Source organism: Taudactylus pleione, unplaced genomic scaffold (assembly GCF_031769625.1).
Source record: "Taudactylus pleione unplaced genomic scaffold, aTauple2 ptg000451l, whole genome shotgun sequence".
Classification (NCBI taxonomy): Eukaryota; Metazoa; Chordata; class Amphibia; order Anura; family Myobatrachidae; genus Taudactylus; species Taudactylus pleione.
Window position 1 is genome coordinate 4,760,156 of NW_028284853.1, and position 25,595 is coordinate 4,785,750.

Sequence of the window (25,595 nt, forward strand, 5' to 3'; positions counted from 1 at the left end):
CCCCCGTGTTTTGGTTTTGGATCTGTATCTCCTTCAAGGTTTTAGATCTGGATTTGGTTTTGCAAACCACCCTCAAGTATTTTGGTTTTGGATCTGGATTTTTTAAATACAAAAATGATAAAAAGTTTTAAAAACAGCTAAAATCATGTAATTTATGCAATCCAAAATCCGAACCACAAAAAGATCAGAACCGCGACCCGGATTTAGCCGGATTCGCAAAATTTGGGTCGATTCGGATTTCTGGAGAACCGAACCGCACATCTCTAGCGAAAATATAAATGATGGATTTAAGGGACATGTTTTGTGTGAAACAAAGGCAATACATGTATGTATTTATGTATAGTATAAATATATATGGTGTTCCATGCTTTGATGTATGAACATAAATCTGATGTAATCTGGGTGCTGGCCACGGGCTGCTTGTAGAAGGGACTAGACTGAGCTTGAGCTGCTGATGAGGAAGGCTTCGGGTTAGGATAGTGCAGAGAGGAGCTTGCACTGCAGGTGGGAAAGCAGGGGTCTCGCGGCTATAACAGTGGGGTTACAAAAGGGGGAGCATTAGTGCTAATCTTAAGATTGCTGTTCCCCTTGCAGCGTACACGTCAGACTCACCAGCTCTGCGGCATCAAAATTATTCTTCAATAGGATTACAGTATTGGAGAAAGTTGTTATGGGAGTCTTCATCAGAGCCAGCCCTAGGCATAGGCATTCTAAGCAAATGCCTAGGGGCGACTGGAATGCCCCTAGGCTTTGAAAAGCATGTGAGTGCCGAGTTTGTTAGATATTTTTTATGTAGATGGTGTGGTCACATACCAAGGGCACCCCAGATGGTCGAGTGCCGTGGATTGAGCCTGTCGTTTATTTAAATTTTGTGGTCACACTTGCTAGGGCACCCTGTTTTTCAAATGTAAGACAAACTTTTTTCTTTTTCCAGGTGCTTATTAACTGATAGCCCTGGGTGTGGTCCTGTCTCTTTAAGGCAGGACCCAGTTTTCTGTTTAAAATGTATGAAAGCTTGAGGCCAAGATGGCAGATCAAGTTCATTTATCTGAGAATCAGTGTAGGGACTGGCTAGATGGGAATGACCGTGAAGCGGTGGCCAGCTTAACAAATTATTGCAATATTTTGGAACCAACATTCCCTATGTTCAAAGGAGTTGCAGTTTGAAAAGCATGTGAGTGCCGAGTTTGTATGATATTTTTTATGTAGATGGTGTGGTCACATACCAAGGGCACCCCAGATGGTCGAGTGCCGTGGATTGAGCCTGGTGTGTGTGTGTGTGTATATATATATATATATATATATATATATATATATATATATGCAACTGTGATATTTTTGGCGTCCACGTATAAACACTTTGGCCCCCGTTTATCAACGATGGTACACACCAGCGCAATTTTTCGTTTAGTATCTCTGTGATGCAAACTAAAAATTGACTGGTATTTACCAATACTTAACCCTCCAGCGAGGTCCCGTGAAGTTCTCCTCAGCTGGGCTGGTGGCTGCCAAACACTGCCAGTGTCAGGGCTCTGGTGTTATACGCATGCGCAAAGGTCCGTCTGCGTATGTGCATAACACGGGGACCCGGGAGTACCCGAAAGCCTTCGCCAAAGCCGTAAACTCACCACTGGGTCTTATTGCAGGCAATGGGGACCGCATTACACTCGCCATCTAAAAGATAGCAAGAGCGATGCCTGACAAACAGCGCTAATCTTTGATTACTGCTGTTTGTTAAATCCAGGAAAGAAGGAATAATTCCTTTAACAATCGCTAATAAATGGGGGCCTTAGATTGGTGGTAGGATTACCTGCTAGGGGGCACCACTCAAAATTTTGCCTAGTGCACTAAAATGGCTAGGGCTGGCTCTGGTCTTCATTTACACCAAGATTTATGAACTGTAACCTACCCCCTTACCATATACATTACATTATGATACTGCATCGCCCATAAACTTACTTTAAAGTTTTATTGGAAGGTCAACATTTAAGAGGGCTTTGTATTGCTTACATTGCATGCTAAAAGTGTCTGTGCAATGTAATATTATTTGTTATGTCAAAAAGAATGCATATAAATGTTTAATTATATATCTATAAAGTATTTACTTACCTCGTATAATAATTATATCCATAGTGAAGAGTTATGGCAAGGAGAAGATATAACACAACTATATATATTTTATATTCACATACCTCATAAATAGATGTACTGTATAAATCTCACTGTATATCACACTATTTAGCACTATTTCTCACCAAACTTTGGGTTTAGCTAAGCAGCCCCAATTAGAACATGTAGTTTGGGTGGAGACAGGATTATACAAAGTATATGTGGATATTACCTTTAACTCCTTCCCGAGGGGTTACATATGCTTGTGTAGTGAGAGAAAGGTGTATAGGTTAATGCAGGCATAAGACTGAGGTTACCTACAGTATATGTATAAAGGAGGTTTATTTACATGTGTGAAAATATATATTAAATAAGCAGAAAGGTGCACTGTCAGTCACTCCCAATAACAACTTTATCTGTGGCAGCTCACATGTGGGGTCTGTACCCCACACTCAAAGAGCAAAAAAAAGAAACAATGTACAGCGCTCAGACTGACACATTTAATGAGTCCAATGGTATTCTTTTATTCATAAAAATATTTATACATATATAATAACCATGTAGAAAATACACTCAATAAACATAAAATTCAATCAATAATTTCCAATCTAAGTCCCATAATCTAATATTAGTTCCTAGATATAGATATAAAGCATAGTCCTCTGCTGCAATTCTCAAGTCAATGTAATTGAAAAGGTGACACAATATAACAATTGTTAGCAGCAATTTATATCCAATAGATCAGGGGTTCCCAACCACGGTCCTCAAGGCACACTAACAGTCCAGGTTTTAAGGATAGCCATACTGGAACACAGGTGACTTAATTAGTACCTCAGTTATTTTGATTTAACCATCTGTGCTCAAGCCTGGATATCACTAAAACCAGGACTGTTAGTGTGCCTTGAGGACCGAGGTTGGGAATCACTGCAACAGCTCATCTAGGAAATGAATATGCTCCTCCTAGTAAGCCGCTGAAGTGGATAAAAGCTCCTTAGTACATAAAAATAATAGTCTTACCGCTGAATTTTCATGTGAAATATCAATAATAAAGTAATGAGCCGGTTAATAGTAAGTTCTCCTGGTCATGGGGGCTGAGAGGGGGGGAAGCGGGTACAGATAACCCGGGCCCAGGCTTGCTAGAGTGGCCTGGCGGGGCCCGGGTCCGGCGTCGCCCCCCCACCTCACTCACAGCAGCTCAGCACACAGCTTGTGCTGGGCTGCTGTGTGAGACTGCTCGCGGCTGCTGCAGCTGGGGTGCTTACAGCGCCCCCCCCCTCCCTGCGACGCTGCAAAAGTGATATTTCCTCTTTTTTTTTTCAAGGGGCATGGCCACGCCTCCCATGATTAGACCACGCCCCCTCATTTACCCGGGCCCAGCCAGGCTCTCTACGGCCCTGCTCCTAGGGTGTTGGTTCCACTATTGATATTAAATGTCGAGACGAGGGAATCTTTATATCAATCGGCAGGTGTGGTTCCAGAGTAAGCACTCCGTGGTAGTTTTCAGCGTCCTTGGCTATATGTATTCCAAACTCACGGTACCTGTTGCAATACGGTCACGCTGGCAGGTCACTGCCTGGGACTAATCTATTTGACTCTCCTAAGGATCTATGCTGCTTTACTCCAATTGTGATTCCCACCTCCTATAGCCACTTTATAGTCTGCCTCCACTGCCGATCAATAAGCCGCGGGCTGCCGCTCCCTGCCGCTGACAACTGTGGAGTATATATCGGACCACCGACAACACCTTCGCTTTCCCTCCCTAAGTATCCACTCACGGCTGTTAACTCCGGAGACAGTCAAGGAGATCAGCCACTGGCAGCGACCTGCCAGCGTGACAGTTCTGCAGTGATATCAGAAACTTGTGTTATGTTCGGAATCTTACTCTCCACTTTTATCTACCAGTTTTTCCAGACTTTACCCTTATCTCCTATTATTCATTTCTAAAATAAGTCTCTTCATTTATATTTTTCCGCCTTTACTCTTGAAAATATAATCAGCACTGGATCCAAATCTTTCATCATATCTCTTATATTTACCATCGACTGGATATAATATCGTACTTGTAAATACATATAAAATTGTTTATTCTCTATTTCTTTATTATTCACTAACTCCTGGAATTGCATTAATTCCCCGCCTGGGTCAAAAACATCCCTGATTTTACTAATTCCCTCAATTCTTCATTTCTCAAACATGACATTCTCCAATGATGGCTCAAAACATGGATTTCCCCAAATCTCCATATACTTAGTGAATTTAGGGTTTCCTTGTACCTATTTGTTTATATCCCACGATGATTGATGTGTATACTTAAATATCATATTCGTCGCTTAATGCATGGGAAGCAGCTGTCTTGGAGTGTGAATTAGAGCGCTTAGTGCATATGGTTGTACCATTTCTTGTTCTAACTTAAGATTTGTATATATCCATTTATCTAATAGCCAATCTGCTATATACCTAAAATGTACTGCCTTAGTAAAAGCCATTATATCCATTATTGCCAAGCCTCCCTCCTGTATTTTCATCTTTATTGTAGCCATGGATATACGCGACTTTTTTCCCTTCCATAAGAATCTTGAAAACAATTTAGTACAATAATTGACATCTATCTTTGTCAGTCTCATCATAAGCATTTGTATAACATATGCCAATTTAGGCAGGGCCGGCTCCAGGGGTCGAAGCACCCTGTGCTGGCCCTCTTCACTGCGCTGTATCTTCGCCGTGCACGACCGAAAATGGGGGCATGGTCTATTTACCATAGGTCACGCCCTAATGTGACGTTATTAGGAGGCGTGCCCGCCTCCAAATAACGTCAGGCTGGGGGGAGCCTCACTAGTTGGGCTTCCCCCAGTCCCTCTCCCGTCACTGAATGGATGTCGCGTGCATGCAGCATCCATTCAGAGTCTCCAGGGTCCGGCACTGCCACACAGCTGCGGCGGTGGGGGTCCCCAATCTCCCGATTTGACCACCCGCGGGCCACTTCGGCCCTCGGGTGGAACAGCGGGACAGTACTGTCCAGCTGAAATCGGGATGTTGGGGAGGGGTGCGCCCTCTGTTTGGTGCCCCTGTGCGACCGCACAGGTCGAACACCCCTAGAGCCGGCCCTGAATTTAGGAAAAATTAAAGTTTTTATCACTGCTCTACCGAGTAATGTCAACGGCAATATTTTCTAACTCTCCAGCTTTGTTTTTGCCTTATCAATTACGCTCCCATAATTAGCTCTATATATTCTTTATTGGGTATGTGATATATATTCCCAAATATTTTATTTTATATTACTTGAAAGTTTTATTTTTTCCAATATTTCCGGCGTAATTGGGACTGAGGACCTCATTCAGAGTTGGTTGTTGCGGCCACACGGTCGTACGCCACCGATGTTCGCTAAACTGCGCATTTGTAAAATTCGCAATGCGCATGAGCAAACTAGCTATTACGATCAGATATTGCTCTCTCCTTCAACTTGGCAAGGTCATTAGTTTGAGTGACAGGATGAGGCGTTTGTGGGTGGTAACAGGAGAAGGTGCTTGTGAACGGGGGAGTGGAGATCCAAATGCAGGCGTGCCTAACTATGCAAACGGCATTTTATGGGAGTGCATAATTAACTAAGTAGTGCCATGACATGTGACATGGGAGGTTTTTACACTGACTTGATCGTAGTGCTTAAGAGAGGGTATGGTCAACCGTAAGGTCTACGTCCAGCTCTGATGGTTCCCGATGGTCTCGATTAATCCTTATATGCCCGGAGATGATGTGTAATGGGAACGAGAAAGGGGCGTATTTTTAGTCTTACGGCCGCATCCTTCCCTCACTCGTCCAGCTAACGATCCCATCTTAATGACGCAATTTGCGAGTGCTTCATTTGCATATCCGGCCCCTTTTACCTTACGACCGTGCAGCCGCAGCGACCGATTCTGAATGAAGTCCTGAATTTAGCGGAAGAAGTTCTCATTTTAATGTATTTATTTTAAATCCTGTAAATCTACCATATTAATAACCTCCTGTAACACCACCGGAATGGATCTACTCTGGTTTGATAAGAATATAATCATATCATCCGCAAACAATTCTATTTTTAACTCTGTTTAATTCTTATCCCTTCAAACTCCTTAGCATTCCAAAATTCTACTGATAGCGGTTCAATTGCTATAGCAATTAATAATGGTGACATTGGACATCCTTGACGCGTTCATCTTCCTATCTGGAGTTCCTCGGACATAAATCCATTACATATTACCCTAGAGAATGATTCCTTTTATAGCGCAGACAGTATATTTATGAACTCTTCTGGGAATCCAAGTTGCCTTAATATTGTATACAGATGATCCCATGCTATCTGATCAAAAGTCTTTTCTGTGTCTAAGGATAAAATAAATTGCGGTTCTGTCTCTCCCAAATCCAAAATACACTGTCCCGCTGTTAGGACTTTTCTGCAGGATGATGATTCGTCATACTTTCTTTAAACTGCCTTTCTGTCTTGTCCACATAATGCAAACCACATGGGCAAAACAGGAGGTATATAACCTATTTGCTGGTACAAGTTAGTGAATGTCTAATACTGAATTTTTTACTGGTATTAGGGTGTGTTAATGCATCACCGGGAATGATGTACTCCATGTACAGGTCACGCAACACAAACATCTGCGACAACCCATTTTACTTTGCAAGAAATTATTGGGTTTATTACTTTCCAAGCCTGTAATATCAGTTTACAAAGACATCTTTTATATTTCATGTGCCTCTGAAGTAACTAGGCGTAACCTTTGAATTTTGTAGGAGTGGTAAATCCTTGTAAGATTTAATAATAGGCCATAATTGTTTGGCCTTATTAGCAGCGTAGTCACTAACTCTCATACTGATTAACCCATGGAACCATATTTGACTTGTCTTTAATGTTTTTGGAAACCCAAGAGCCTGTCATGTTATATCAAGTACTTAGCTATTAGTTTGTAACAATTCTTTACGATTGTAACCAGGCTGAACAAACTTCTTCAGCATGATATTTTATTGTGTTTCTATTTCTGTGGGTTCTCTTGTTATTCTGCGTACCCGCCGGAACTGTGAAAAATGATGCCCTCTGTGAGTGGCTTTTGGATGAAAGCTCTCCCATCCAGTGGTGGAACTCCCGGAGGCAATGGAAGCGTTGTCCTCCGGGCACCAGTACAATTCTGCAGCATTGGTTGCAGACCAGTTGACAATCGGCTTCCTGAGTAAACCCCATAGTCGTGCAGAACTGAGATGCCGGAGCCATTTTCAGTGCGTGTACGATCGCCAAAGGGACTTTCTACTTGGAACCCCACTGTTTGGGTGGGCTACGTACCCCCTGCCAGTAAAAGTATGCAATTGCCTGTATTTTTAACACAAATTAAATACAGGTAAAATTTAGCGAAAAATAAAAATCACCGTACTGAATGGTGAACTGTTGGCAAACTCAGATGTATAATTGCTGACATTGAAGGCCGTACTCTGATGCACAATCTGCACCTGGCACGTGACCGGTGCAAGTTTCGATGGTGCAACCGATGGTGGTGTCTAATGATGCTCCAAGCGGTATTACAGCATCTCAAGGCTATCACAGTGGCCATATCAGTACTGGCATCTTCAGATGGACGGACATACACCAGGAAGGGCTGATACTAGAATTAGCATACATTTGCAGTATCAGGCCCATTATATACACATCAGGTGCAGTCTAGATGAAACAGACGCAAACCTAAATGTTAGTACAGAATCACTTGAAAAAGTAATAACCTTGAGAATTTGAAATATTGGAAAAAGGTTTAAAGGTATAAGGTGGGACGTACTAAGCATCTCATCAGCCATGCGGAACATCCGGCCCCCCATCGGGAACACACCGCGGTTTAATACCGCGGTATGTACTTAGAATATCACAAAGGACATCTCTCCCGATAAGAGCTGTCCTTTGTGATGCCCCCGGATAGAGGGACTTTCGGGTTTAACACTCAGAAGTCCCTCTGGTGTCCTTCTGCGCATGTGCAGAAAGAGGTGCGCGCCACGGGGGGAGATGGGAGGGATCCCATTGGTTCGCTCACAAGGGGGAGCATCCTGATAAGAAACCCATATTTATTAAGTAACGCTGACCCACCGGGATGAAGCACTGGAATACATCTCATTCCGGCGCTTAGTAACATATGGGAAATGCGGTAAAACCCCCAAAACGTCATACGCAGATGGGAAGGCAGCGGTGGGGGGTGATCTTTGGAACTATTAGCATGTTTTCGCAGCTGGGTACCATGCGGAAAGGCAACTGCGATCGCATTAGCGCCCATCTCTGAATCAGGCCTTTAATCTATTGCTCTCTGCTGTGTTACCGATACAGTGGTCACATGACACACATGATACATTGTAATTACGATAATTCCACGCATTAGTCTTGTTATCAAAACTTTCACCTGGGATATAAACACAGAGGGGGAGATGGACTAAGCCTTGGAGAGAGATAAAGTGGAGATAGATAAAGTACCAACCAATCAGCTCCTAACTGTCACTGTAAAGAAAAAAAATGACAGGAGATGATTTGTTGGTAATTTATCTCAATTCACTTGATCTTTCTCCAAGGTTTAATACGTCTACCCAGAGAGAGAAAACACGCTGACCTCATAGCCTAAGATGCCAGCTCACAAAAGTGGAACCAGGACAATGAATACCCCTGTGCAATCACCACGCTGTTAACCAAATAAAGGAAAACCACAGCGCAAAATTCCAGAGAAAGCATACAATAAATGTATAGAATACATAGGACAAAGAAAGAAAGCTTAGCCTCTAAAAAGTGAATAATACAACTGATTTGCGTGTGTGTCAATATGAAAGCAAACAGCATCCCTGGCAACCGTGATATACTATGTACACTCATGTACATAATTAACCTGCCGGTATGTTTTATGATTGTGGGAAGAAACAGAATACACCTGTCTTACCGCAGAGCTGTTAAATAATATACAAAACATTTAGTAAATACAGACAACACAGTAACAAAGCTTAACATACCTATTTTCCATTGCCTCTAAAAATGAATAAGTAACAAAGCAACACAAACACTGCCCATTCTGCATGCGTGTCTATGGTTGGAGACACGACACACATGGTCAAGATGGCGGCTGTGGCACTGAGAGGGTTAAGTTCGTGTTCTGCAGCAGCATTTTCATGAGAATTATCATATTACATGTACTGTAAACTTATATTTAATAATGTATTTAACATGTTGTACTGTATAATTTGGGAGATAGTTGGCTGATTGTTATATGAGTCCAAGAGGTCTTGGACACAGTGCACGTGCTTAGTTTGATTGGTTAAGGCACACAGGGTGGGATTTTAACCCCCTGTGGTACTTTGTGTAAGAATGGGATATGAACAGAGCATTTGAGCCTGAAATCTAGTTATTCTCAGACTCTGAGGGGTATATTTACTAAAGTGCGGGGTGTTAGATGTGGAGATGTTGCCCATAGCAACCAATCAGATTCTACTTGACATTAATCTAGTGCCTTCTAGAAGATAATAGCTAGAATCTGATTGGTTGCTATGGGCAACATCTCCACTTCTAAAAACTTGCAGTTTAGTAAATATACGCCTGAGAGGGGAATACTTCTGTAACTTCTTTAGGCTGTGAATGGTGCCTAGCACCTTTAGCGATGGGACTTAGGGCCTGATTCAGAGTTAGGAAGAGCAAGTAACTGGGCATCTTGGTAAACCCATGTTACACTGCAGATGGTCCAGATGGTAAAATGTGCAGAGAGAGTTGGATTCGGGAGGGGTGTGCCCAAACTGACAACTAAATTGCAGTGTAAAACTAAAGCTGTACAGCATTTGTGTGCTACATGCAAAAGCTGCCAGTATTTACCCGGCATGCAATTTTTTTTTTAATGTATTTACACCCCTTGCATTGCAACATGGTTTGTCCAGGTGCATTTCTTACTCTATTCCTAACTCTGAATCGGGACCTTAGAGCCAAATGTAATAGGGTGAGAGTTTAGTAAATGTGAGAGACTAGCAGTAAAACTCTCACATTAGTACATTGATCGAGTTGTATTTTGAAAATAGGAAACATCTGGATGAGAGTTTAAATCTTGAGAGTTTTATGAGTCTGAAAAACATGTAAGTTTGCCTGTTCTGTGACTTTATTACATTGGCTGAGTTTAAGAATGTGAGAGTTTCGCACCCTATTACATTTGGCTCTTGGTGTTTTTAAAGACTTTTGAACAATAAACATCTTGCCTTTAAGACGATGCATTTACTTGTATCCTGTGACCTTTAGAATAGTGTGATTGAGTCCAGTGTCTCCAAGCTAAAGCCCTCTGCCAGCTACCCTGGTGAGGGACCAGTGTAATTTAGACAACACTATCCAGGAAGCGTTGCAGCAGCGTGCCCACAAAATTGCCCATAAGTAAGCGGTTCCAGGTGTTGGAGTAGGAGCCTGGGTGGAACCTTTTGTACCTATAGACCTTTTGTCCCTGTCAACCTATTGCATGTCGACCATTTGGTTTCGACCTATTGAATTTAAATATATATTTTTATTGTCGATATTTTATACCACACCCGCTTGCATTTTATCCCTGTGTTTACGTGAGTTTCCTCCGGATGCAAGCTGACTGCTGTGGCTTTGGGTGGGCAGGTCCCAGGTAGCTGTGACAGGAGGCAGTGCTGCTCAGAGAATCCCACGAGTAGTGTGGTGTCTCCAGACGGGGAGTTATTGAGAGGATTGGGGGTCTCCTGACTGAGAGCTGGGCAGATGGGATTGCCAGGAGCTGCAGCACCGGTCAGAGCCATAGAGAGCTGTACCAGCGGTACTGTCTGGGGGTATGGCTTAATGTAAGGAGGTGTGGCCATGCCTCATTACAAAAAATATATATTTAAAAGTATTTGCTGAGCCGTGCATCGCCCTCCACGGTGGGAATCCGTGTGCCACTCAGCCAGGAGCAAATCACAGCCAGAGGAGACTGCTGCAGGTGATTAGCAGACTCCCTGGTGTCACCACATCACAGCACACAGCAGCGAGTGCTGGCCTGGGGAGACAGGCTTCTGACGTGTAAGGGAGGGAAAGGGGGGCGGGCCAGGATAAATAGTTCCTGTTCTCCCCCCTCTCTACATTCTACAGAGGTTAGGTCTAGACTGTACAGGGCTGATGGCCCTGTGACGTCACACCCACGTGACTCGGCCTGAAAGGGGGAGGGGCGGGGATGGTAACGGGGGGCCAAAAGTGTCCCCTCGCGGGCTCGCTACGCTCGCCACGCTTCGGGCACGGTGGCTCGCTGCGCTCGCCACAAATATATATTCCCCCTCTATGCCCTAGTGGATGGTAACGCAGGAGCGGTCCAGCCTCCTGGAGCGGTCACGTGGTGCCTACGTCACAGAGGTCCTTTCTCCAACTTGGAAATAGCAGCAACCATTCTACAGAGGCATTCCTATTATTATCTATAAAAGCCAAAGACAAAGATGTTTTTATAGCCTGATTGAAATGGAGCAGGCATCATTGCCAAGTCAGCGACACCTCAGCTTGTAAAGAACAGCACAGTGTCAAGCCTCATTGAACAATACAAATAATAGAACCTTAACTCCTAATTACATTTTGGCACATGCTGTATTAAGCCAGTACCAACCAGCGAAAGGGAGAGTGACAGTGCTAAATAGAATAACAAATAGTAAATGGGCATTACTGCCGGGTTAATTGCCCTCTATACTTAATCCTCATAGAGGAGAGTAGTGTTCTATGAAATAGCCTACCCCAATTCAAATATACCATTTTACTGACTAGGCTACTTATAATAACCAGGAAAATATGCAGAACAGTGAACCAGGAGATCCTTTGACTGCCACATGTACAGTAGTAACGCCTGGCGTTTTCCTATTACTACGTGTGCCATTACGTTGGTCATGCGCATAAACTGTTAAGTGTTAACACTAATAGGAGTGATTAAGGGGTAGATTTACTAAAGTGAAGATGTTGCCCGTAGCAACCAATCAGATTCTACTTAACATTTATCTAGCACCTTCTAGAAGATAATAGCTAGAATCTGATTGGTTGCTATGGGCAACATCTCCACTTCTAAAAACTCTCACTTAAGTAAATGTACCTCTAAAGCTCTAAAGTTTAGAACAGTCAAAGTAAACTGTTACTATAGGAAATTCTGATAAGTTTATTAATGCTTGTTCTGTGATATAACCATATTCCCTTACAGAAAAAGAAGTAAAACTTATTTAAACCTGTTGTAGTCATTTGTAACATAAATGTATATATGAGTGTTGTTATAGGGTTACATTAGGCATTTTACTAATTCAGGAATAATACCTTTGCCTACCCGGGGTGTTCCCATGTCTGTCCTGGAAATAGGTGGGAGTAAGGACGCTTGGGTGCAGGAACAAAGGGAGAAGGAACTTGGGGGTCTGTGTACTAAGCCTTGGAGGGGGATAAAGTGGAAGGAGATAAAGTACCTACCAATCAGCTCCTAAGTGTCACTATGCAGCCTGTTTTTGGAAAATAACAGGAGCTGATTAGTGGGTGCCTTATCTCCACCTACTTTATCTCTCTCCAAGGCTTAGTAAATAGATCCCATAGTAAGGAATACATATGTTACACCGCCGGCTGCATGGTTCAAATCCCGGCAGCGCCAGCCCGACGTGGAAAGAAATCCTGATCGTGCGAAAGGTAAGTATTTCCTAACCTAATCTACCCCTAACCCTAACCCTCCTTTAGGGTGCCTAACCCTAACCTTCCCCCCCTGTGCCTAACCCTAATCCCCCATCTAAGTGCCTAAACCTAACCCCCCCTAAGGCCCAGGGGCAGAACTATGGGAGACAATGTAGGCGCCTGTGAAGGGGCACCTCCTCCATTGTCCACAACATATTCACACAACTTAGGGCTGTAACTATGTACCCGGAGTGTACCATCACGGGCGCCCAATGCATGGCACCCCTTCCCGGCACCTGAGAAGCCACCATACACTAGTGGAGAGCTCCATGTCAGACCATCAGCTGCTGCCGTCCTCGATCTATAGCCTGTCTGCATGCGAATTGCTACATTACAGTGTCAGCGGCTGTGATGATAACTTGCCTCCGGGCATCTGGGATGAACTTACGCCACTGCTGAAGCCCCCGGTGGTGCCTAACCCTAAGTTCCCCCCAGGGGTGCCTCACCCTCCCTCCCCCTAGCCTAAACCTAACCTCCTGGGGAGGGGGGGTACCTAACCCTAAATCCCACCCCCCCGCGCGCGGCTCTCCGCACTCGGTGCCCCAGCATCCCTTCATTCGGGATGCCGGGCGCCGGTCTCCCGGTGTAGGTTAATTAACCCTCGCCGGGATTCTGTAGTGGAGATGCCGGCGGTCGGCATAGCGACCGCTGGCATCATAAACGCATGCCCATAGTAAGGTTAGTGTAGTCATTGCAGGGACTGGGTACCGGCTACATTATATTTGCAAACTGTGCAATTTATCAAAGTAAGCAATGTGATGCCGGTTTTGGGTCCGGACAAATATAAAAATGCTCACTTTAGCTAGTGGCTTTACACCTGGTTCTTAGAGGCAAGATTGCGTGGCAAGCTTATCAATCAGAATGGACAAAAACTGCCCCAATACAACAATATTGTATTTTTTCACCACGGGTCAAGCTATTTTAATCAAATCTATGTGAATAATAACAGCATAGGTATCACTACCAGACTAGCCAGGGCTGTGGTGCTGAGGGACAATAACGTTTCATCGTAGCACCCAGACAAGTGTCCTTTGCTACATAAATGTTTAATAACAATTTACAAATGACTCCATACATGTAGCACTATTCTCATTACTATTACCATGAACTCGAATAACCATCTGTTTTATTTTAACAGGGGGATAAAGCTCTGCTGTGAAACCATGATTATAAGAAGGTTGCGGATTACAGTAGTCATAATGACCGTATTCCTAACAAGCTTATTTTGGCATAGAAAATTAATTCAGGTGAGAAATGACATTTAATGTCACCTTTGTTGGGAGGGAAGACATTTCTCTATGTGGCGATAACTGCTTGGTGCCTATGAAAGAGAGAAGACAGTTTAATAAAGTAAAGGATCAGTTGTAGATAAATCATTATACCCCAAAATGATGCTACTTTATCTTCATCCAAAGCTTAGTAAATACACCCCGAGGTACATAGACTCCTTATTGTGAAATCAGTATATAATTATATTTAAAAATGTACTGAAAACCTCTCATTTAGGCTGCATTAATACAGAGTGAGTGGTACCCTTCCCCTTGGCCGAAGTCTTCGGTGATGCATGTACTGTACTCACTGTGTGAGCAGGACGGCCAATCACAAGCTGAAATTGTGGTCTGTCGTTGGTTCTCCAACTCACACCCTTCCACCGCGGGCCGTATTCAATTATGTGCGAAAAGTCCCGGACTTTTCGCATGCCGGAGTTTCCGCCGCCATCGCTGGTTTTGCATGCAGAAAAGTATCGCGCGCGTCCCAGCTTATCCCCGTATTCAATTCCAAAGGACGCGAAAATGTGTCCCGGAGAAACTCAAACAGGCCAAAAGTGCTGTCAAATTTGGGGAAATCAGCCTGACACCCCCCAAAGGATGCACTAACATTGGGGTTCATGGTAGATGCCCCCGAATAGCCCTGCTGAAGCTATTTGGGGTACTTAAATGCTCTCATTCGCTGCTAATTAGCGTCTTTGCAGAAGTGGTGAAGAATAGCATTTATCAGTTTTTTTTGGTGAAATTAACCAGTCCCAGCAAATTTGGGGTACATAAAAATGGGTGCTAGCATGGTTAAAGATTGCTAAAGTGAGGTCTTAAAAAGCGTTACAAATGCACCTTCAGCAAGCACCTGTGATCGAAAATACACCTCCCCTGTACTTGCAGACCCTTCTAAAGTCTATTTTGCTAGTTTTTAAGTTTGTACCCCAACTTTGAATTTTTCATCCCCCTTTTCAAAGTCATTTTTTGGGGTGTTCTTTATTTCTTTTTAGGATTTTTTTTTATGCAGTTAACCTTTGGGGACCTGTCCTAAGGGTGCAGGGTGGTTTCCTCACCTTTGCACCCACAAAACGCAATTCTGCACTTTTTTCTGACAGCTATTCATAGGCGAAACTTTTCTGCATTACGTTTTCGCACCTGCAATAATTCGCAACAATTGAATACGGGGATATGACGTCACCGGCTAAACTTTTTCGCAAAAAATGGCTTTTCGACGCTGATTAAATACGGCCCTTAGTTTGCAAGTTCTGTAAAAAATTGTTGGAGGGAATGTAGAAACCAATAAGTGAGAGTGAGGAAAGTACCTATCATTAAAACTTGACATAACAATAAATTCATCACTATAATTTTTTTTTAAAGACAAAAATTAAAATAGTACTACAACAATTACTACAATAACAACAACCCTCAATGTGCTAAATAGAGTAAAACTAAAAAGTAAACATAATAATAATAATAATAATAATGATAATAATAATAATAGCTGCTCCTCCTGTATGATCCTTGCCAGCTAACGGATCTAAAAAACAAATATGATAAGACAAGACAGGAAGGCGCTCATAGTCCAGTAATTTGAACCATTCCAAGCTTGAGCAAAGGATGATGATGTCACAGTGATAGCATCCTGGGTCCAAGAACCATATAAAGCATTGGTGGTTGGCAACAATGAAACATATTGGGTGGTTCCTATACTGTATGCTATCACTGTGACATCATCATCATCCTGAAGTCCCATGCTGACCTGGTGCTCCTTTTTGCTGGTTGTGGATGGCGCCATGCTTCATGATTTGAGTGATCTTATGAGATATGAGCATTTATATTTTTATGCGTTTTTAATCTCACTATTCATATTTTAAACCTGAAATACTACACTATGGTATTTTCTGGTGTTTTTGGTATTGGGGTCTGATTACATATATACAGTATTAAATTCATACATGGTCCACTTATCACCTGGCTCATCTGAGTAACAGTGAAGAAGAACATTTAAAGTGTCAAAGACAATAGATAAGCTTTATTTATTCATTTCAGATACACACATTACTTACCTTTGCACAAGCTTTGAATATTTCAAAATACTATGAGCACCTTCATGTTTTTGTCTTTTTAAAAATTAAAATGGGCCTTCTTATTTTATTTCTATATAAATGCCAATATATACATGCTAGAAATTTTTTAGTGTAACTACTGTGCTATGATTTACAGGACTATCTGGTGCAAGCATTGGAAAACCATGAGCTATATCAAGATGAAAGGATGAAAGAAATTACACTTCCAGCTAAAACTGAGCTCCAAGAAAAAATAGATGAACTATTTGACAAAACTCAAATGCTCATCCCCAATGCTGTATTCACTCACTTTAATAAAAGTACGAGTGGGAAAAACAGTAAGGCTTTCATAGTAAATCCAAGAGAACGGTATTGTGTTGGAGAGGACTTTGTGGTACAGCTCGATATGTACGATTACTTGGGGAACAGAAAGACCTACGGAGGAGACTTCATTAGGCCAAGATTGTTCTCCCCAGAGCTCGGAGCTTCTGTGTCTGGAACGGTGGAAGACTTCAACAATGGTTCATACCATGTCCACTTTCCTTTGTACTGGGCGGGCAAAGCCAAAGTCTCACCTCTTTTATTCCACCCAAGTGAAGGGGTTGCGGCTGTATGGAGAGCGAGACATTCAAGCTTAGGAGTTCTTGGCTTCCAAGGGAGATATGAAAAGCATGGTGAACATGTCGCTAGTAAATGTGGTTTTATGCTTGACAAGGAAGAGGGGAAGGAGATTTGTGAGTACCTAGATCCAGTCTACGAGGAGGCCTTCTACTGTTACAAGGTTCCAAACTTCACTTGTGAAAGTTTGAATGAAATGAGGGGTTATGACCTTTCCATACCACATATCACTGCTGCGGAAAAACCAATGTTTGAAAGGTATAATTTCCAGTAAATACATCCATGATGTGTCTCAAATGCCCTTAATGGCAACTGCAGAAATTGTTTACAAAACTATTAGGTAACAGATTTATTTATGGTTGGGTACGGGATGCTGGCGGTGAGAATCCCAATGCCGGCATCCTGACAGGTTTGGAATACTGACACTGGATGGTAAGTACCCTAACCCAAACCCTATCCCTAAACCTAACCCTCCCTCCCTGCAGCCTAAACCTAACTCTCTCGCCCCGCAGCCTAAACTTAACCTTCCCCCTCACCGTTTTACCCTAACCCTCCCCCCCACCAGCCTAAACCTAACCCTACCTTTAGTGCCTAATCCTAACACCTAACCCTTCCCCTAACCTCAATACTTATCGTTGGGATGTCGTCTGTTGGGATGCTGGCCCCGAGATTCTGACTGGTGTCGGGATTTCGGCGCTGGCATTCTGAGTGTCGGCCTCCCCAAAAGCCGGGATGTCAACTACATCCCTTTTTTCTTTTAGACATTTTTGCATATTATATGATTACTACAAAAAATTGTGGATCATCGGCTGCTTTGTTGAACCGATGATAGTAAATCTAGCCCATAGTGGCAAAAAGATTTATAGGAGGCCTCCCAGTTGTGAAGGGAGGATTTTGGGGAATGAGATGAAAATCCTTGAACTACAGTTAGTCTAGCTTTGGTGGAAAGGGCAATAGCTAATTCGGTGAGCCCTACATAACTTCACATTTCCAGACTTCACGGACGCTTGTGATGTGCAATCTAGTGAGTACCCAAGAGTAACACTTAGATATTCAAAAGTAAACAAAATCCCACAAAAAGGAAATGATTCTGGTAGTTGGTTTAGGTAAGACTGCAACCGACCCAGGGAAGTAACAATGAAAATATACAAGATACTGTGGCAGCGCTCAGGAAAAACATATAAGTAAATGATAATAATAATTGTATAGGCATTAGTATTAATGGTAAAATGCTTGAAACTTGAATACATTGCATAGAATATATTTATTCAACCAACAACTATGATGCGCTATAAAAATCACATACATACATAAAAAAAAAAAAAAACAATACATAAAAATTAAATAAATCAATCTGATACCCAGTTTGCTAAGGAAAGAAATTTAGGTTGGGATGACAAAGCCCCACCTACTGCTCTAATACCTATACTATTATTATAATGTGGTTATGTGTTCTCTGAGAACCACCTTCTTGTATATATACAGCAGATATTTAAAAGGATCTGACATTCTGCTTGGATAAGGCACCAAAACAGAATATTTTTAGTTTATTTATATCGTAAGTGTTGAAAGTGGAGTGCGTTATTGCGCAGACTCCATCTTCCTGTCCCTCCAGGGAGGCTACATTCCCTCTACCAAGATGGCCACTGTAGTTAGTACTGTTCATGCACGGAGCCATCTTGCCATTGTGCGGAGTGACATGGTTGGAGATGGACGTCTCCTACTTGGTTCTTACCTGCATTAAAAGCTGTTCCAGTGTCCTGCACCGCTACCTACAAGCAGGGTTGGTCTGGCCCACAGGAGTACAGGGGAAATCCCCAGTGGGCCCCACTGCCTGGGGACCTACCCCCTCATCTAGCTGTCATGTTCCAGACTGTGCACTGAATTGAACATTGTTACTCTATTAGAGGGTCAGTTACCTTGTGGAACAGGACCACTGATAAACATTGTGTCTTAGTTTGCTTCTATAGAAACTACAAGATTTGCCTATTGATTAGCCAAGTAACCTTGACACCAAGCAACTGTGGTGGCTTGCCACACCCCCACTGGAGGATGATTACACCCTTTAAACATGGGCCCCTATCACTGCATCCCCCAGTGGGCCCTTTATGCCTCAGTCCGACACTACGCACAGGTGTCATACACTCACTGGCTGGTGAGCTGCTTGATACCGTGCTCCTCTCCATCACCAGTGTGTATGTAACAGTGAATACGGCTGTACCTGCTAAATATCTATTAACCAGCACCAACGGTTAAGGAACTGGACTGTTCATACAGTAGTTTGAGTCATCTGCTGGTGTGTGCCTAACTACTGTGCAAATAACAACACCTGCACACGCATATCATTTCCAACAGTAAGCCCGACAAGCAGGTCAAAAAGCTTAGCGAATGTTGTTCCTGTTAAGAACAAGCTTGCTCCAACAAGTTACTCGGGAACTGAGTATTTGTGAAGTCTGAGACAATAGTGCTGTCAGTGTCAGCAGTATTGTTAGAATTGATGTACAATGCTTTACTAAGAGTGGTAGGTCAGTGATGATGACATTAATCAAAAGCAATGGACTAAGGGAATGGATTCAGTATGATTTGAACCGCATGACCGGCGGTTCAAATCCCGACAGCGGCATCCCGGCAGCAGTGAAAATCCCGATTGTCGAGAGGTAAGTAGTGACTAACCTATTCTCCCCTCTAACCCTAACTCTCCCTTAGGGGTGCCTAACCCTAACCTCCCACAAGTGCTTAACCCTAATCCCCCCTCTAAGTGCCTAAACCTAAGCCCCCATCACCGCCACCTAAGTTCCCGGGGGGGGGGGGTGCCTAACCCTAAGTCCCCCTGGGAATCCTAAACCAAACCCTCCCCCCGCAGCTGTACGCGCCCTGCACCCGGCCAACCTTCGATCGGTAAGCCGGGTGTCAGGCTCCCGGCATAGGTAAAATGACAGGCGTCGGGATTTTGACACCTGTCATTTAACCCTTGCCGGGATGAAACAGGCGGGAAGCTGACGGTCGGGATTCCGTCCATCGTCTTCCCGCCTGCTTCACAAGGGAATATTGTTAATATAATTGTTAATATGCAGTGCTATGGCTGATTTTAGATCCATTTATCGCAATGATAGGTGATTAATCAACTAATTTACCTCTGTGATACTGGACCAGAACAGTACGCAAAAACTTACAGCTTCCTCATACCATTCTCAGTGAATAAGTGCATTTGTGATACGGCTAGCTGGTGCACACATTCACAGTTGAACTGAAAGCCTGGACTTTGTTTAAAAAACAATCAGTTGTAAGATGGTAGTATACAGTAAAATATGTGAAAAATAGAAAATATTTCAAATGTTTTTATTCATTTTCTTCTGTGTGTAACAAGTATAACAGCGGCACAAATACTGCTGCCATGGTTATTTAATAGGTTTCCCGCCTGCTTTGCCTGGGGAGGCCTTTCTCTGGCAATACCCAGCGAACCTTATCACTGATGAGCAGGGCGGGTTCTAGACCATGTGCTGCCCTGGGCAAAAATTCTCTCTTTTTTATTCTATTAGTTTTCTCTTCAGCATAAGATGAGAACAGGTATACTATACAATGCAACATTAGACAATATTATACTGTACTCTAATCAACTACGATTGTGAGTGTCTTCCCAAGCCCGGCTACCTCTCTCATAAGGCACAAATAAATCCTGGCGCATCTTAGGATGGTATGCAGTCTGGAAGCCGGCGGACGTAAGCCCGACAGCCGGCTTCCCGACTGCTTTATCCCGGCAAGGGTTAAATGACAGGCATCTAAATCTAGACGCCTGTCATTTTACCGACGCCGGGAGACCGGCATCCCGATCGAAGTGATGCCGGGCGCTGCTGCGGACATCCGCGGGGGAGGGGGGGTAAGGTTAGATTTAGGGCTCTCAGGGGGGACTTAGGGTTAGGCACCCCCCCCGGAGGTTAGGGTTAGGCTAGGGTAAGGGAGGGTTAGGGTTAGGCAACCCCGGGGGGACTTAGGGTTAGGCACCCCCCCGGGGGACTTAGGTTTAGGCGGCGGGGAGGGGGGGTTAGGTTTAGGCACTGGGGGGAAGGTTAGGGTTAGGCACCCCTAAGGAGGGTTAGGGAGGTTAGGTTAGTTGATACTTACCTGGGAACGATCTGGATTTTCAGCTGTGTCGGCCTGCCGCTGTCGGGATTTGAACCGATTCCCTTAGGACCACCTGCTAATTCCCTTAGGACCACCTGCTAATTCCCCTAGGACCACCTGCTAATTTCTACTAATAATGAACCAGCAGCCTAAACAACAAGTGGGGTCTGCCAATCCTCACATGTAAATGAGTGTACAAAATAATACGATGTGGAGCTCAGAACATTAGAACATGCACAAAACACATAGTTTAAAATAAAAAGCACATGATTTATTTCCTCACAATAATAGAGATAACTCACGGGAGTGTATAAGTAATAAATAATGTATCAATGTAATAAGAACAAAGATTTCATATACTGCATACTTTTATTTATTGATCCTATGTACTAAAAGCAAAATTCTGGAGGTTTCACGAAAATCTCTGGAAAAGTGCTAATTAGCGCTGCAGATCGCAGTCCTCATTATTATCAATGGGGTCTACGATCTGACCCCTATGTACTAAACTCCTAAAAGTGATGCTTTTCGGAGTTTAACATCGGTAGCTTACAGTATAGCATCTTCAGATGGCGTAAACTACTGTTTGCCTATGGAGGCTTCAGGTTAAGGAGAGAGATCTTTCCATCTCTCCCCCGCATACCCCCAGTCGGCTCCGCAATTATTAGTACATAGACCCCCTAAGTTGTATCATCTCCCATTCAGTAGCCCTGCAATAGCTGCAATCCAAACTTTTAACAGTTGTTTAATATCCAGCATTGATAATAAGAAGTAGAGAATAACTGACAGTGCTGTTCAAAAGTAAACTGATCTTAAATAGGTCTACGTGCTCCGTAATGATTTCTGTGAAACCTCCTGCATTGTGCTATTAGTACAGAGCAACAATACATAAAATGATGCAGAAACTGCTGTTTCTGAGTAATTTTATGTAAAACCAGCTTGATTCATAGGCCCCTTAGTTAGGAAAATAAGTCTGTATTAATTTGATGAGGCCGGTATCCTTGGAAGTATAGAGATCCATGTTGGGTGCATGATAAAAGATTGGAATTTTGTACATACCTGTGATATCACAAGGGGTTACCCCCACCTTACTACTTTGCACTTCATGTCTCATGGTATTAAGGACCTTGCCAAGATAGGCCCTGATTCAGAGCCGGACGCTCTGACCAGAGCGCTCGCTCTGAATCAGGGCCCACCTCCATTAATATGGAGCGTCCTCCTAGATGCTCGTATAGCTGTGGGTCACCACCCACAGCATATACGAACGTGCAGAATGATGGTCGCGATGGTCTTGACCATCGTGACCATCGAAACTGCGAGCAAAAGACTGCGGTTGGGTTTTTCAACCGCAAGGCCAGGAGTGATTTTGGCTCTATCAGAGCCAAAATCACTCCCACTGACATCACTAGTGATGTCAGTGGGGCCGGCTTCAGACGGTAGGCGTTCCCTTGGGAACGCCTCCGTCTGGCAGGCACGCCCCCGGCACGCCCACCAAAGGGGGCGTGCTGTCAGTCACCATCGACAGCACGCCCCCTTTGATGAGACACTCCGAGCGAAGGAAAGTCCTTCGCTCATCGGGTCTCGCGCATGCGCACAACGGAGCTCCCTCCGTCGTGCGCATGCGCAGTGGGGACCATCGACCCACTTGCGAGCGGACAGCCACTCGCGAGTGGGTCTGAATGAGGGCCATAGTCCTGATCTTTTTACGGACTTTGCTTTTTTGGCTTATATTAGACTGTTATTCCTTAGACAAGCGACTTTGCGACTTTGTTGCTACTGTTATTAATGCCATATAATAATGTATTTCTGCTTGCCATGTGTACTGTAATGCTATTTAGCCATCATGTATTCTTCTTATGTTATTACTGTATACATTATATAATACTGTCACATGTTGGATTGTTAGGTGTTAGGTTGTTGTACAGTTCAGTGTTAGGAGATGCAACAAAGACACCTGTATTAACAAAAGCCTGAAGGTTAAATGCAAAAGAGAGTGCACTCATAATTACATGGGAAGGCAAGGTGTGGCACTCCAGATGCTGTAGAACTATACATCCCAGCACACCCTGCCACAGTATTATATTCCGGGCCACTTGAGGTGCTCTGGGTTAGAATGAAGCTGATCCCACTCTGCAGCCTGAGGCTTGTGAGTACAGTATAAGCAGGGGAAACATGGAGCATTAAATGTTCTTCAAGCTACAAGGAAATCCAGGTAACCAAGCAGGAATTTTGGTTCTGTTGGTATATGAGAGCCCCAGGTACAGTGCTTGGTGTTAGCTGATACCCCAGTGTGGTTATCACACATAACCACACTGCCTTACGTCAGTGTAAGGGGAGTGTGGTGTATCAAAAGCTCTGAGCGAGCCGTGTGTACAGGGGATGGGGAGACCTGTTTGCTCTGGTGCTACTAGCACACTCAGTGGATGCAACAAACTACCGAGACATAGACCAGAGTGTGCTAGAAGCACCAGAGCAGAGAGTGACACCCCAATCAGGACAGAGGAACTGCACTGGTTGTGACAGGTGCAGGGTGCTAGAATGAGACACTAGAATGTAGCTGCCAACTGTAACCAAAAGGCTCAGCATACTTGCCTACCCTCCAGATATGGTCGGGAGCCTCCCGAAAATTGGGTGCCGCTCCTGACCTCCCGGGAAGGCAGGAAATCCTCCCGGCTGCCGCCCACCCCTCTTATCCCCCCCCCCGCACTTACCTTAGAAAACCCTGCAGCGGGGGAGGGGGCTGTGACGCGATTCACGCCGAATCACGTCATTTTGGCCCCGCCCCCTGCTTCACAATGCCTGTAATTTCGGCATTGTGTAGCAGGGGCGGGGCCAAAATGACGCGATCTCGTGTCCCCGGCCCCGATCTGCCTACAAACACACATCATCTGGCCGGCCCGCCTCCTCGCGATGGCCACGCCCCACTGTAATGCCGATCTGGCTGCTCCCTCCCGGAAGGGGCAGCCAGAAAGTTGGCAAGCCTGAGCCTAATTGCTGTTAGATCCTGCTAAAACTGTGGCAAGGTATGCTGATTATGTATCACATGTATCACAAATATCCACAGTAGCTGGAGTGCCACAGGTTTACTTACTGTACACCTGGTGTAGGGGGTATACATGCCTCCGTAGAACTGGCCACACCCACACAGCACTGGCCACACCCACACAGCACTGGCCACACCCACACAGAAAAGGCCACATCTCCGCTACTTCTCACTATATTCCCTTGATCATTTTCAGCCCCAGGCCCATGTGACCCTTAATCAGGCCCTGATGCTGAGTCACATGTTTAGGAATACAAATGGCTAGTTTTTGCACACAGCACATGCACAGAATCGACTTGGCACATGTTTGCGTATGTTTGTCCTATCATGGGACGGATGGAACTTGGCCATTTAAATGGAATAGAACATTGCTGGATGTGAACTGGGCAGCGACTATGTAATCACACATAACCACGCTGCCTTACGTCAGTGTAAGGGGAGTGTGGTGTATCAAAAGCTCTGAACGAGCCATGTGTACAGGGGATGGGGAGACCTGTTTCTGAAGGATCTCCTGCACCTGGCATGGGGCTGGTGCAAGTGCCAATAATAATGATGGCGGTTGGAGCGTGTGACGTAAAATCAATGGGTGGCGCGGGTTTCCGCTTGCACACGCACAACCCACGCATTAATTGAACAGATACTCATGTTACCATAAGGTAATAAATCAGGCTTCTGCAGCTGCCCGCAACTACAAACAGTTTTCATACGACACAGAATCAGCCCCACCATTGCCCATTGGCCCCATTTGAATTTCTTAGAAATTAGTGTTTAGCATTCTCCTGTTTTGTATGCACAAGCAGAGTGACACAAGTTCACAATGAAGTACCTACAGTATTCTAGTGTTCATTCCAGCACCTTGCACCTATCACAAGCCGTGCAGTTCCTCTGTCCTGCCTGGGGTGTCGCTCTTTGCTCTGGTGCTACTAGCACACTCAGTGGATGCAACAAACTACCGAGACATAGACCAGAGTGTGCTAGAAGCGCCAGAGCAGAGAGTGACACCCCAATCAGGACAGAGGAACTGCACTGGTTGTGACAGGTGCAGGGTGCTAGAATGAACACTACTAATTCGTCATAGTAAGTAACATTATATGCACAAGATAATCTTTTATTGTTATTTTTTTTTTACAGAAAGAATATTGCTGTTGAAATCCCGCAAATGTTTGAAGCCATAACAGTTACCAAGTGTGATAGTAAGTTTTATCTTATTTTCATTTCTTTTATTACACGTCCAAAAGTGATTTTAGTGCAATGAAGGAGAACAGATTGATGATAAATAACTGGAATTCTTCTAGGCAGGGAACATTGTTTTCTGCATCAGTGAAATTGAATGTCGTCAGCAATGATTTGTTTACTAACAAATGGACAGATGTACTAAGCTCTGGAAAGTGATAAACTACCAGCCACTCAGCTCCTAACTGTCATTTTTCAAACACAGCCTGTAACATGACAGTTAGGAGCGGATTGGTTGGCAGTTTATCACTTTCCAGATCTCCCCCAAAAATAACACATTTATGACCCCCTGCAGGACCTTTTTTTAGGTTTGGAGGTTGTGTATTATGTCATAAATAACTTTTGTTTATCAAAATAAATTTATAGGGTTGATCCTATTAACCGTGTAAATAAAATAATGTGTTTGACCCTAATTTACAGCTTTTTTTCTATCTAGTGGAACTAAAACCCCAAAT

General features: G+C 43.9%; 1 protein-coding gene across 1 annotated transcript in view; it reads left to right on the forward strand.

Moving 5' to 3' along the window:
- LOC148505527 (NXPE family member 4-like) overlaps positions 1-25,595 on the forward strand; it is a 133,493-nt gene that overhangs the window by 99,992 nt on the left and 7,906 nt on the right. Inside the window, exons 3-5 of the mRNA XM_088448084.1 lie at positions 13,947-14,055; positions 16,285-17,003; positions 25,039-25,100. Of these exons, the coding sequence (XP_088304210.1) occupies positions 13,972-14,055; positions 16,285-17,003; positions 25,039-25,100 (865 nt within the window). The 5' untranslated portion in view covers positions 13,947-13,971. The remainder of the gene's footprint in view (positions 1-13,946; positions 14,056-16,284; positions 17,004-25,038; positions 25,101-25,595) is intronic.